At 39.3% G+C, this 14,788-nt stretch overlaps 1 protein-coding gene across 5 annotated transcripts in view; it reads right to left on the reverse strand.

The window, feature by feature from the left end:
- The window catches only part of TIAM2 (TIAM Rac1 associated GEF 2), a 324,497-nt gene that overhangs the window by 51,631 nt on the left and 258,078 nt on the right, over positions 1-14,788 (reverse strand). For 3 of the 5 annotated variants that reach the window (XM_075203392.1, XM_075203391.1, XM_075203393.1), the window contains one exon: positions 9,090-9,196. In XM_075203392.1, the coding sequence (XP_075059493.1) occupies positions 9,090-9,196 (107 nt within the window). Of the gene's footprint in view, positions 1-5,160; positions 5,410-8,275; positions 8,428-9,089; positions 9,197-14,788 lie in introns of those variants that run through there. The other 2 variants (XM_075203395.1, XM_075203396.1) reach the window with 2 other exon arrangements.

Genomic DNA, 14,788 nt, shown 5'->3' on the forward strand with positions numbered 1-14,788 from the left:
GGTCTGCAACTAGATTAAAGTCTCCCATGATGATCAAATTGCCCTCTGTGTTCCTCTAGTTCCCGGAACACTCCTTTTAAGAAGGGGATCTTCCGAGAATTTGGGGCATAAAGTGAGACCAAGGTCACTGGCTTATTTTCTAACAGACAGATTAGATCAAATATCTACCCGTTTTATCTGTTATGGTAGTCTTATGCACATAAGTATCTTTACTACTAAATAATATAGCCACTTCATTACGTTTTAACGGACCATTTGCTGTAAAGCAAGTCAGATAATGATTATGTCAGCATTATATCTATGAAAAGTTAGGGCTAGATGATCCATTGCTACATCCCATATATGGACTACATTACCCAGCATCATTCGCGGTTCTCTGACTGAACATAGAGATTATCAACAGCGCTTACCATCGGACGGTGGATTTGTAATCAGTAATACAGCTCTTCCAAATGGATGATATATCTCCTACAGCCCTTGGAGGACTGATTTGCCATGTGGAGTAACATTATCATCTAAGTTTGAGTTTACAACGGTACTGTTCAATATATATTTTTACCCTGTGGATCAACGCTATATCCAGCTTATAGCTTATATATAAATATATACTAACAATCAGATCACCCCAAAGGGGATTTTACTGCATGTTAGTAAGTGCATGAATGTAATCAAGTTCTACATAGTGTACGCTCAACAACGTAGGAAACCACATGAAATTTCGTGTTATATGGTATTTGGTATGTGTGGTTATATGTACTGCCACTGAGCGCTATAGAATTTAAATACAGGATTGATATTGGGCCCTTGGCAGAGAGTCTCTCTATGTGCTGCTCATGACAAGGTGTGTGGTTTTGTATCACTAAATTGAGCGCTTGTTCCCACTATATAACTATGGGGCTTAACAACTTGCCTTAAGTAACCACTTGGTGCTGCGCAGACCAGCTGCGAAATGTTAAAGTAGAGGCTAATAATTGGTGTTAAATTTTTTGGAATATTGGTGACCAACAGATGGCAGTAGACATCAGCCAGGTGTATAGTATTGCAGGTTTATACTTGGGATTAAAGCAAGTAATAGCAGCTCAAGACCACCAGATGGCAGCAGAGTCCCACATAGCGTGAAGGAACAGGGAGACAGGGAGCTGATCGACACAATCAGATTGGCCTGACCAGACAAGTCCTCTCCAGATGACAAGGTACTCATTGTGGTGGTCCAGGGTACGCTGCAGGACGACAGTCCACAAGGACAGCAAGCAGAATGGGCTCAGAGATTTAGCAGGACTCGGCAATCCTCCCAGGCTTCAATGCATAGCAGTAGCTGCGGGGGTAGAGACCTCCTCTCCGCTTCTCCCGGCAACAGACCCAACCAGACGACATCAGCAACAGTATACTTCACAGATGGAAGGGGCCCCTCCTGGCATTCAAGGAGTCGTCTTCGGAGCACAGGTAAGTGTGTGGGATGCTCGAGGGACTGCTGGGCTGTGCGGGAAACGCAGCGGTGGTGGAGGCCTAGGAGGTAGAGTAGTCCATAAGGTGCAGCCCACTAAAATATGCCCAAAAACGAGCTGCAGATGCCTCATCCGAACCCAGGAAGTAGGGGGACCAACTGTCTGGAGTTTGGTGTTGCTTTGGGGTGTCAACAAGCTTCGATTAAACTGGGGCTGTATAGCGATCACAGGTGCTTTAAATAATCGCATCCTCACACTATGGCGTCCAAGCCACGCTCCCTACTATTAGATATTCTTAACTGATGCCAGGTAGGTTCATTACTTTATCCTACTTTGTTATCCTTGTTAGTACCTTGTAATGCATTAACTGTATTGAGATCTTGGCATTTTGTAATTTACACACAGCTAATCTTATGTTAATTAACTATTTTCCCGCTGCCTAAAACAAAAGCTATCTTGAGCACATTCCAAAGTAGGGGCATCTGCAAGTGAGCGCAGGACTGCTGTTTTTTGTCAGGCAGCCCTGGTAAGAGAACAGAAGAAGGTTTTAAAGTGAGACAAAGGAAGCAGGGAGAGCTGCTGCATAACAAGACTGACTACTCCTATTGGACTGGTCCTGTATTGACATTAAAATCTCAGTGTACTATGTTTTCTTTGTGTACCTGTAAAAAGCAGGACGACATCAAACTCCGTCCCTACCAAGCGGGTAGAAGAGTGAAGAGCGTGGCTCAGCAGCTGGGGCTGTAAATCAGAGTGACCGAGACACATACACACAGGAGTGTATGGTTTGCAGTGTGGTGAACCCTCTGGTATCACATTTTTTGCTATTATTGTGTGTTTTCATATGTAATAAAAGGGTGCATCTTTTACTCACTATTTGCCTTATTATTTACTTAACCCACGTCTACAGATCTTTAAAAAGCTGCTTATGAGGGGTGAGCTTCTCATATAAAAAAAAAAAGAAAAGAAAAAAGAAAGCATATGTGCCATGCTTTCCTCTTGAGTTACTTTTCCAAACTGACATCTTTTTGTCATGCCCTAGAAATGTGTGATGTGTATTTTCCCATTTGGCATGAAAGAGGAGGAAATACTTAATCCCACTATTACTTTCTGACAAATCTTAAGTGGAAAGTCAAAACAAGCATGAACCATATCTAAGTTTTACTTCAAACTTAATATAGAAATATTTCAAATTATTTGTTTCTAATTTAAAAGCCTTATAAAAGATACTCAGTGCGTTTATTTTTCACAGTAAGGGGAAAGGAGAAGTTTGAATAGGGGGTAACATCCAGCACCGTAGAGGGTAGCATCTGGTTGGTTGTGACCAGCTTCAAAAAGACAACTATGATAATAAAATTATATATTTTATTTGGTATTTGATCAATATAAAAAATAATAAAAAAAAAAACAGACACCAAAAAATGCATCACACTTTCCTCCAGTATGAGATAGTTATAAAATATGTCAGTATCATTTCTAATTTTATATAAATTTTAAAATGTCAGTCATATTCTATCACCAAAAGAAATAGGGGGCGGGGGATTTCATAGATGCTTGGTAAATATTAAAATATATAATTACGTAGCCAGCGTCCAAGATACGTCAGTATCAAACCATTTTTAAATTATTTTAATTAAGGTTTGCATTACTAGAGCACAAACACACACCTCAATTTACAGATGAGCAAAATTGCAATTAGGTTTGGCGGAGGAACAGGTTGTTTCACAGGTGTGAAGGTCAGGAAATTCAATCCTCAAGTTTCGCTTTTGTTTTGCCATTCCGCACAATGCCATCCCACACGGTTTGCAAATTCATATGTCACAGAATTTACAGTCTATGAATAACTGGCACAGCAATAATCAGCTCATTCTGCTGTGTGGTGAATTTGTGTAGGACAGAGAACGCTTAAGGCTAAATGTCGCTAGTTAAATGTCTAAACTTTTCACACCAAATTGTGAAAAGAGGCAAAATTACATTATCTGTCTCCGTTTAATACAATCATTTTGTGCACTCTAATTCTGACAGATCTTTTATCATAAGTTTCTAGATTGTTCCACATGCTTATGACAGGAGCCTGAAGTCTTGAAACATTAATGTCACCAAAACCAGAGGAAACAGATTCTCATTAAATGAAGAAAAAAACAAAACCGCAAACAATTGTAACCCTCCTGGTGCCTTATACAAAATACTTTCTAAAATGGCTCTACTCCAGAAGTGTTTAGGCTAAAACAATCCTGATACTGCTGCTATACTTGCTACAGTGCATAAAAACTTGCATCGAGACTTCAACCAAATGTCATTTTATGGATATAAACTAAAGTAATTTGAGCACTTCATTTCTGCTAACATCTACATTCATGGTGGTCTGTACCACTGAGGAGTATTATGTATATATCACATCATAAAGAACCATTATCCTAAAACTCAGGCTACATTACATAAAAGGGGAAACTAATATCATTGACAGATATATGTATAGCATTTCCCATATCTTGACAGAAGTTGAGCTATTTCACATTGTATTTACATTTGTTATGCAACCAACTGTAATCTATTATCCTCTGTTATCAGCCACAACCAGAGGAGAGGCTAACTGCAAAATGTTTTAATGGGATTGCTGCTAGGAATTCTGCTATGCTTAGGAAATGTCTCCATACATGATATTTTCTTACATATCTTCACTTCTGATGGAATCTTAAAACTTTTACCTGTGAACCATATTAACTATTTTATATAAACCAGTTTTTATTTTCTATTTTCAATTATTTTAAGTTTAGGTGTCTTTTAATCAGTGATACAGTGATGGATAATTGTTAAGGCCTTATTTTCATTACCACCTGTGGACTTTTAGCATTTTGAAATATCCCACACAAGCTGAAGGCCAAACTTAGAAACTAGTGAACACATGAAGTAATCTGAAGATTAAAAGCAGTTCCGACAAAGTAAACAATATATATTTATATTAAAATTATCTTCTTGATACAATATAGGTCAACAACCCACTTGACTTATCATAGTAAAACTGCATGAAATCTGTACAATGTCGTTCTCATTGCTGAAGCACTGGCTTCAACTTCTTGCTTTCTCTCACCTTCATTTCAAAATCTTGAATTGACTTGCCAATAGCAACTCAGAATTGTGACACTATAAAACTATCTTCTGCTTCATTGTTTAAACTACTAACATTAAATGGTTAATTATAAACTCTGTCTCCAAATCTCCAAAAGTAAACACCTGCAATGGTTTACCACTTAACAGACAAGATACGTATATAAGTAATGCAATGACCTACAGACAAATGTATTTTTTACAATTGATTGGAATTCTAAAATAATAATAAAAAAAGAATTAAATGTACTAAAAATGCCCTTAATAAACTAAAGAGAATAAATTATGCACATGCAAAAATCTGCAATCCTTAGAATTATTAAAGTTTTACATTTAATAAGGATTTCATGATGAATTTAGTAAAGGTAAACCCAATTGAGTAATCATTTTTACTGTACACTGAAATACTAAAAGATTATGTGTGGAATTTGGGTATTTTTATGACTGACTGACATGCACATTTGTATATATCTACACACAACATATAAGCTAATGCTGTATGTTAAAAAGAAAAGAAAGAAAAAGCACACAATGGCAGTTTATGTCTTTTGCACAAAACAACTAAATAAGCATAACCATACTAGAAAAATTGGCTTTTTTCACTTACTTGTTCTATGAAGTAAATCAAATCTGTTTCCATACACCCAAAATAAGTGAACAGGTATACAGCTGTTGACTGTAAGGAAATGAGCAATGCTCTTGCAGTGCTGTAAAGTCACCCCATACTGGCTGCTTCGCCTAGCGCCACCAACCTCTCGTTCATGAAAGAACCTCTGACAGATAGTTGGGATCCTCACCCCCCTCATCTCCATAGCTTTGCCTGAGCAACACTGTAGTGGTACGTTACAAAATGTCCGAACCCTGACAGCCAGTTAACACTTACTAGAAAGAAGTACTGTATAATTGGCATGCATAATCTAAAATGATGTAACATTGAGAGCTTCTGATTTACTATATCTTTGTGCAGCCACAGAACAGCATGCAAACGGTTCCTTTTTTTCTCTTGCAGAGAAAGAGGCAGAGCTATACTGTGCCTTCGTATTGGATAGATAATAAATTAAATACTTCTCACTAAAAGCAGTAACGTCACTGGTGTTACATAATTTCATCCTCCATCCTGCTAGCAACACACTCACTTAAAATAAATACGGTGGAGAGAGAAAGTTGACAGTAATAGGCATCCTTGATAAGAAAGATCCCTATTGTTCACTGTTCTGTAAAATTGCAGAGCTGTCAAGGGCAGTTACAGCTGCTGTACAAACGAAAAAAGCTAAATCTCATCCACAACAGTACATGTAGGACTACAAGCCACAAATCCCCTGTTAGCTGATAAACTTGCCCATTTATAAGTTACTGCAAAATGTAACAAGTACAGACAAATAAGGGGAAAATATTGAGACTGCTTTAAAAACCAGTAGCACTCTAAAGTGATATATAAATATATCTTTTTACCAAAGTGTAAAATCTGACTCACACAGCCACAAACACACCGTTTTCCCCACAACTAATAGTTTGTTCAACCTAGAAAACTGATCAAATAGAGCTTGAAAAATAATTTATTGATCTCTATTAGGAGTACAAAGGTAATATACACAGCTGACTGAGGCTATACAAGACAGAGCAGAGACAAATGTAACAATTTCTTTTCTCAGATTTGCACATCCAGGTGCACGGACCTCACACTCAGTGCCCAGTCAGAGATTTTCTACATTGAAAGGAACACAAATTTGATAGAGGGAAAATGAGGAATGTGTGAAAGAACCATAGAATTTTAGTAAAAAAAAATAAAAAATATATAATTACAATTTATTTACACTTTGGACCTCATTTAGAGTCGGACGCAAAGTCCGTTTTAGGCGCATCCAACAAAAAACCACTATAACGCATGTGCAGAAAGCACCATATCCGCCTACATCTTGGACGCAATTAACATTTGCGACAGCTTGCGGCTCACTACGAGAGAATGGACGGAATGCGGAATTGTGTAAGCGTGCCCATGTAAATAAGTCCTAGTCGCAGAGAGGCGCAGACGCAACACACGTCAAAAAAGGGCTAAAGCTGTGTGGCAGGAATTAAGTGGCGCAAGCGGTTAGCTAGCTGCAGGAACTGCTCGCAGCTCTGTATGGTATTACGAGTGGAACGAGACTAGGGTTGCTTGCCATCGTAATACCCTTCCAAGCTGCGACACACTCCCACTCCTACAGTTCTTAAACGGACTCTAAATGAGGTCCTTTATCTGCAAAAGTTCACTTAAATATGTGGGAATTTTGCAAAAGGAGTCACATATCTGCATTCATTGATTGAGTGGAAGCTGCCATATTGATTGCATGGCTAAAGTTCAAGGGTATCTGGTCTATTATACACAAATGGGACAGTAATAAATTTACCTGTAAACTAACTAGTGATATGCTAGTGTGTCTTTCAATTTACACTGAGAAAAAGGAGGAGTTAGAAGTCATGAATCATTACTACACATCACAGTGATGTTTTTTTTTTAGGGTTTACTTCTTTTCTGTTTCTTTTTGCTTGGAATATCCTGACCATGTAATGTAATAGTCAGATGATGTTTTCATGTACTATTTATTACGCTCATCATTATGCTTGCTAAATAGAATAACATAGCAACACCACAACAATGAAAGGTATTTTCATTTTTTTTTTAGAACTAGTGAGGCCCCATTAAATACATACAGAAACATAGTAGCTTTTCTTGTGATAGCCTGGAACATGCCACTGTCTGTGACAACTGCTTCAGTTTGTCTTATTGTGAATGCAGTTTGTAGTTTGAAGTATCTGTTATATTATTTATTTTGTATTTTGGTGTACTTATAATAACAGAAGCAGTACTGTTTACGTTCAATTCAGCAGAATATTTTCCACCCTTTGGTTCTTGGACGAAGAGAACATTGTGATTATATAATCCGTGTAGCAGGTTAATCTGCAACTGAATGGTTAGGTCAGTTTACAAGCTTGACATGCCAGTCACATGATAACTTACTGATTGAACGGTTCAGTCTACTTTTTTAGTCTCACAATGTGATCTCATGCGTTTCTAAAAAGGTATTGCTTAACCCCCTTGTGGGAAAAAGGGTCACTTTAAAGCTCAAAAAAAAAAAAAAAGTGAGAGTGCGCACCTCAGGTGTAGCTGCAAAGTCTTAAAGAAATATGGTAGTTTTTCAAAAAAACATAGCTACATTTTCAGAACATTAAAATCCAGGAATACATTTTAAAAAATAAAGATAGTCCCTGGAGATTAGAAACAATTTGCTATGAATGGATAACACAAGAAAGTGAAATAAAAACTAGGAACAACAATTGAGGGAAACATTATAAGATAGCAACTAAGGATGGATAACCTAAAGTCTAGCATGGAATTGAGGCATGAGATGGGTAGGAATGAGGATATGAAGATGTAATGTCAGAATATGATAATGGATAATGCTTTTAACAAAAGCATCATGCTATCCTGCAAGCTAAAGCCTAGTCTACAATGGCAATCAATCGGAAAAAGACTGTTTGCACTCTCAACTGCAACTGTCGGAAGTAAACTCACCAAACAGTGGTCACTTCAGATTGACACAAGACTGCAACATGTATAAGCAGTCCAATAGAATACATTTTGTCAGATTAATCATATGGAGTACACATGTTATAGAAGGTAAAGTGAATGAACACAAACTTTTTGACCATTCATGTGTTTTTTAAATTGAGAGCTAACGTACCCAGTAGCTTCCAAATGGCAATACAGCACCTGCGCTCTCCTTCAGCTGCTGATAACAGAACATGCCTCTCAAACAACAAAACAGAAATGGAAGTTGCTCAATCAATTTATACTTTCACAGCAGGTGTTTGAAAGGGTGGGGTTATCCAAAATGGAAAAACACTAGAGAAAAATCACTCTGCACACTGCTATGAACTATTAAAGAACTGCTTTTTTACTTGTACATAAAAATACAGAATTCTCAGTTACACACATTTGCAAACATATGATAAGCCACCCACCACATCTGCTAATAGGGTGGCGAAAAAGAAGACTGCAGGTCACAATCACCTGTGTAGCCCTAACCTAACAACAGCAATGCTCATTTAGCAGATGACATTACAAAGAAGTGATTGAAGCAAATTAAAAAAATATCAAAAGTAGTTAATCATTCTATTTGGCACACATAATATTCCTATTATTCCTAGATATTTGATTAATAGTGATTTGTCAAGTCTACAGTCCTTCAGGAGAGCTTATATTCTTTCTATGTGTTCCTCAAATGTGCAAATCTGCGGTGCATCATGCATGCAAGTGAAACGCTGTTGTGTACTGACCCCTGACACAGAGATCACTGATGACCAAAGTTACACACTTTTTTTGCAATGGTGGAAAAGAGACAAAAAAAAGAACTACAGTATCAAACCTCAAAAGTAAAACTATGTATTAATTCACATGTATATTGGAGATCAAACATTAGACTTTTAAGTATCTCTCTCATTAAATACATACAGTCAACCCCCAAGAGACCAGGTTACTAACTTCAGCTTCCTTACCTTATACGTTTGATCAGTTCTCGGCCTGCACTGCACCTGATCCAAAGCATCATCGATGTTGCTCCTTTTCAGATTAGCAATCGTGACATCTGGTACATTACTTAAATCTAAAATGTCAAAACAGATGAATCAGGTAATGGGGAAAAAATAGCGCACACTTGAAGGGTTTATAAAGAACAAAAGTACAGTGTCTGCAGCAGAGGCGGAACTAGCGTGCTGTGGGCCCTATTGCAGGGAAATGGGGAGGAGGGAACTGGCGTCCCAGAACCTTTACATCTAGCATGCATAGGACCCCATTATCTCCATAGGCCCCGATGCACTGCACCTGTCGCACCAATGGTAGTTCTGCCACTGGTCTGCAGATTGTGATAAGGCACTCTGGAGTTTAATATGGACTTTTAATATTCCTCCACCATGTGATTACAACTGACTGTTGAATTTAAATGGGTACTGTATGGTTTCACACTATTTTAGATTTTCTTTGTAGAGTAAAAACCAAGTAAAAAACAAAAAAAAATGGATGCTTCACTGAATGATCGCAAAATGTGAGCCCCCATGAATAATGAATGTCACTATACCAACACGCAGTGCATCCTATGTACTTTTTCTCTTTCCCAACACAGCTGTGAGAGAGCTTATACACACACACCCCTGGAAGAAGGTGATCATATACCATTTGGGCACAGATTTGCACAGTATTCAGGAGACTCCCGGACATTCCAGGAGAGTGGGCAAGTATGGCTACCATTGTCAAGGCACATATATTATGTAATATACATATACTATTTCATTTTGTGCAGATTATATACCCCTTTAAAGGGATATAAGTAATACAAATCCTACTATAGGTAATTAAGGATATTGGACAACATTCTGGAATACCTTGTACAGTCTGTACAGTGACTATTAATAGTTACACCATACATTTTTCACTTTCTAACATGGTTATATGCTGTTGAGCAAATTTTAACCCCCACCACCACCACCACCACAAATATTGTCAATCTATGTGACTAAGGAGATAAGGTAGACTTTGTAGCAATGCAATCATTATTTTTATTGATTTTCTACTGCTTTCTATCTAATGAAACATATAACCACATCAGGTAGCTCATAGCATGTGCACAATTACAATCCATATTCTCCTGATGTTTCAATCATTCTAAAAGCATCCTGTCTATTATGATCATTTGATACAATATAGAGACTGAGTCATAGGGAGGCAACAAAAAGTGGAAGGAGTATGAATAAGTCACCCACCAGGCAATGCATTCATCCAGAATAGGAAAACGCATAATCCACATGTTTTTTTCGGTCATTTAACACATCACAAGCCTATAATTATTAAGCAGTCTGCCCTTATAATACCTGTGACTGGATCACTATTAAATAACTTTTGGTAAAAATGTATTTAAAGCAAATAGCGCAGGGCACTTATTTATGTAATTGCGCGTGCACTTATTTATTTATTTTTTTTAAACTTTTTATTAGAAACATATTTTTTTTCAATAGAAAAGGCATTACACAATCTCGAGAGGTTAATCAGTGGTAGAAAACACGTGTTTACATACAACAGGACACTTAAACACTCTCATGGTTCTCTCGTACTTGGGAGATAATTGTATATTTCTCTAACATTGTAAAGATGTTATTTTAACATTTCAAAATTGTAGGGTATAGAGGGTGGGGGGATAATGAATGGAAGGGGGAGGATATGTAAGGACCAGAGGGATCGGGGGTGGGGTTAATGATTCACGCATCAAGCAATAGTAAACAAGAGCTTGCTTACGAATATCTTTCCCTGCTTAGATTCCACTAGAACTGGAGTGGAGGTTGATTGTGATATAAGGCCCATGAGGACCAGATTTTGTAGAAGGAGACGGAGGAGCCCCTCAGCACACTGGTGATGTGCTCCATCTGGTAAGTATGCCAGATCCGACTGCTAACCATCTAAAGTGTTGGTGGTGTGGAGCTTTTCCAAGAGGCCGCTATTTGACATTTGGCAGCGCTGATGATGTGCCTGAAATGTTTATGCTCAGATTTGGTGAGGTCTGGGAGGGGTAACGGTAGTAGAATGTGCTTAGGGTCAGGTGGTATGTGAGCATTTAGGATTGCTGAGGCTAGTGCAAGAACTGCTGCCCAGTACGGCCGGATCCCGGGACAGTCCCACCATATATGCATGAATGTTCCCGTCTGACCAGAGTTTCTCCAGCAGTCAGCGCTGGCCTGTGGAAATATTTTTTGTAACCTCGAGGGGACATAATACCATCTATGTAACAGTTTGTTGACATTTTCTTTAATGCGGACATTTATAGAACAATGAGCCGTACAATCAAATACATCTGACCATTTTTCCTGGTCCAGCACGGTCCCCAGGTCAGCCTCCAACTGCGTCTGAAAACGATCCTTAACAGGCAGGGTGGTAGGAAGTAAGGTATTATAAAGAATAGAACTGAGACCTTTGGAGGCTGGGCCCAAAAGACACAGATTCTCAAATGTGGTGGTCGGACTGGAAGAGAGCTGAGCTCTTTGACTGTTTGGTGGTAATGTCTAATCTGAAGATACTGATTGAACTGTCCCGAACAAAGCCACACTGTTCCACCAACTCCGAGAATTGTGGAAATATTGCTGTCCTGGTTATATGATTGAGTAACAGTAGTTTGCCCTCACCTGCCCATTTCGTATACATAGTGCGAGATAACCCAGGCGTAAAAGCTGGGTTAGACCATAGGGGTACTAGAATCGAAGGAGTGGGAGAGAGGGAAGCTAAACGATTGCATCTAGACCAAAATGATAGAGATAGGGACAGAACTGGATGGGCTCGAACAAAGACCGGACGCTGTGCGGCTGGTAGCCACAAAACAGAGCACATCGGTGAGCCACCCAGCACGTCTGACTCTATGTCCACCCATACCCTAGTTCCAGGGGGAGAATGCCATTGTACACACTGGGCCAGCCTTGCAGCGTAATAGTAGATGCGTATGCTAGGAATGCCAAGACCACCCAACGTGGGAGAGCGCTGTAGAATGCGAGCAGATACCCTGGGTCTCTTGTTTGACCATATAAACCGCATTATTAGGGTTTGTAACATTTTCAGGATAGAGGGAGGGACCCTGATAGGGAGAGCATGGAAGAGGTATAATAATCTTGGGAGCAAGTTCATTTTCACAGACGTAATCCGTCCCACCCAGGATATCATGAGTTTGACCCATGTTTTTAGGTCTTTTTTAATACAGGCTATGAGGGCGGGGGGGGGGAGGGGGGGTTAATAAGCTTGGTAGATATTTTCCACCTTTCTGGTGAGGGCTATGCCCAGGTACTTTATGTGTCCGGAATTCCAATGAATGGGGAAATTTAGTTTTAGGAGTTGCTTTAACTTAGGGGGAATATGGAGATCGAGGATATCTGTTTTAGCAGTTTATCTTAAAGTTTGATATTATGGAAAAGATTTCAAGCTCTTGAAATAGGTTGGGGAGAGTAGTTAAAGGGTTATTTAGGGTAAGGAGAATATCGTCCGCATAGAGGGCTATCTTACGGGTACTGGAAGGTAGTTGTATCCCCGTTATATTAGGATTTATACGAATTCTCGTAGCTAGCGGTTCTATCATCAAGGCAAATAGAAGGGGAGATAGGGGACACCATTGTCGGGTTCCGTTTTGGATAATGAAAGATGGAGAGGAGCCTCCGTTCACCTGGACAGAGGTCGATGGGTTATAGTACAGGGCTGACACTCCCTTGAGAAAGCGTTCTTGGAAGCCGTACGCCGCTAAAGCCTGCATCATGAAGGGCCAGCCAACGCGGTCAAATGCCTTCTTTGCGTCAAGTGACATGAGGAGAGAGGGTTGTTTGTTATCATTAATATGTTGGATAAGATCTATGATCCGCCTAGTATTGTCCGCAGCCTGTCGACCCGGGACAAACCCGACTTGATCTGGGTGTATTAGCCTGGGGAGCACAGAATTAACCCTATTTGCGAGAGTTTTAGCATATATCTTGAGTTCAACGTTTAGAAGTGATATGGGATGGTAGCTGCTACAAAGGGAGGTGTCCTTACCCTCTTTTGGGATTACTGATATCCGAGCTCGGGTCGTCACCGGGTCAAAGGAGGCTCCGTCAAGGATGGCATTAAACCATGTGGTGAGTTTAGGGCTAAGGACACCTACAATTTTTTTTATAGTATTTGGCTAGGAAGCCATCTGGGCCCGGAGCAGAGGACACTTTCATGCCACGTATGGCAGCAATGGTTTCCTCCTCTGTTATATCTAAAATAAGGAATTTAATCTCTGCTTCAGAGAGCCGCGGAAGTTGGCAAGAGCGTAGGTAAGTATTTATTCTGTCTTCTTAATCAGGGGGGGGTGGAGATGAGGCATCTAAGTTATATAACGACGAATAATATGTCTGGAATTCCTTCACTATCTGACTCGGGTTGTATGTCACTGCACCCTTTGAGTTTTTAATTGATGTAATCGTATTACGCGTACGTCTCTGTCGCAGCCTCCTGGCTAAAAGAGAATCTGCCTTATCACTCTTTTCGTAGAAGAGCTGCTGGGTCCATTTAAGACTCCGTCTGTTTTTTTGGATAGAACTGCGTTGAGCTGGCCCCTCACTGCCGTCAGCTTCCGCAGGTGCGATGGGTCCAAGGAACCCTGGTGCTGAGCAAGGAGGGAGATAAGTCTAGTCTCTAGTGTAGCTATCGGCTCTTTTTCCTCTCTATGTCGAGCAGAGGCGATGCTAATGAGCCGTCCGCGGATTGTGGCTTTATGCGCCTCTCAGACTATGGATGGAGGTTAATCAGGGGACTCAGTCACAGCAAATCATTAAGTGCCTCCACTAGCTCCAAGCATTTCTTAGGGTTAAGTAAAAGGGTGTCATCCAGCCTCCATGTTAGGCTTCGTTTAGGAAGATTATCTATTTGTAACTCAAGTGAGTGCGTGCACTTATTTTGATATTGTGTGTGTATATTGTGAGACAGGAAATTGTTATCTCTGAGACCAGGGTAGAAACATTGTTTCTTCTGTTTAACCTTGCTATAGGATATGCCTATTTCTGATGTATATATCTGATACAATGAGCCTGTGTTTACGAAGCCTTTGGTGTATTGTGATGTGGGGAAGTAGCTTATTTTGGGGTTTTTTTTGTTCTGTGGAAATGTGTATTCGGCGACTGTTTGAAGTATTTATGCCAGTCAGACCTTTTGACTTGCTAGTGAGTCTCCTACTTCTGAAATAAGATCCAGGAAATCACAGCAAGGTTTTTAAGAATTTCATAGCTAAGTATAAATATTAGTGGATTTGGAATGCATGTAAATCCATGTTTGTGTAAATTGAGTACATCCTTATTCTAAAAATAGACTATTTCGGAACTGTATAAAAGGTGAGCTGTGTGGACATGTAATGTATCTTCTGATTTCAACATCTGACCTGATCACTGATACCTCTAATCAGTGAGAGCAAATAAAAAAAAAAAATGTTGTACTCTATTTACACAAACATGGATTTACATGCATTGCAAAGCCACTAATATTTATACTTAGCTATGAAATTCTTAAAAACCTTGCTTTGATGAGGTCTCATGCTTTTATGTTGCCAAAAAATATAAGCAAAATTGCGTAGGCGGGTGTAGACACTAAATATAAATTATATGCAATAAGACAAACAAACAGGGAAAAAAAACTTTCATTCTTTTTTTACCCATTAATG

This window comes from Mixophyes fleayi, chromosome 3 (assembly GCF_038048845.1).
Source record: "Mixophyes fleayi isolate aMixFle1 chromosome 3, aMixFle1.hap1, whole genome shotgun sequence".
NCBI classification, from domain to species: Eukaryota; Metazoa; Chordata; class Amphibia; order Anura; family Limnodynastidae; genus Mixophyes; species Mixophyes fleayi.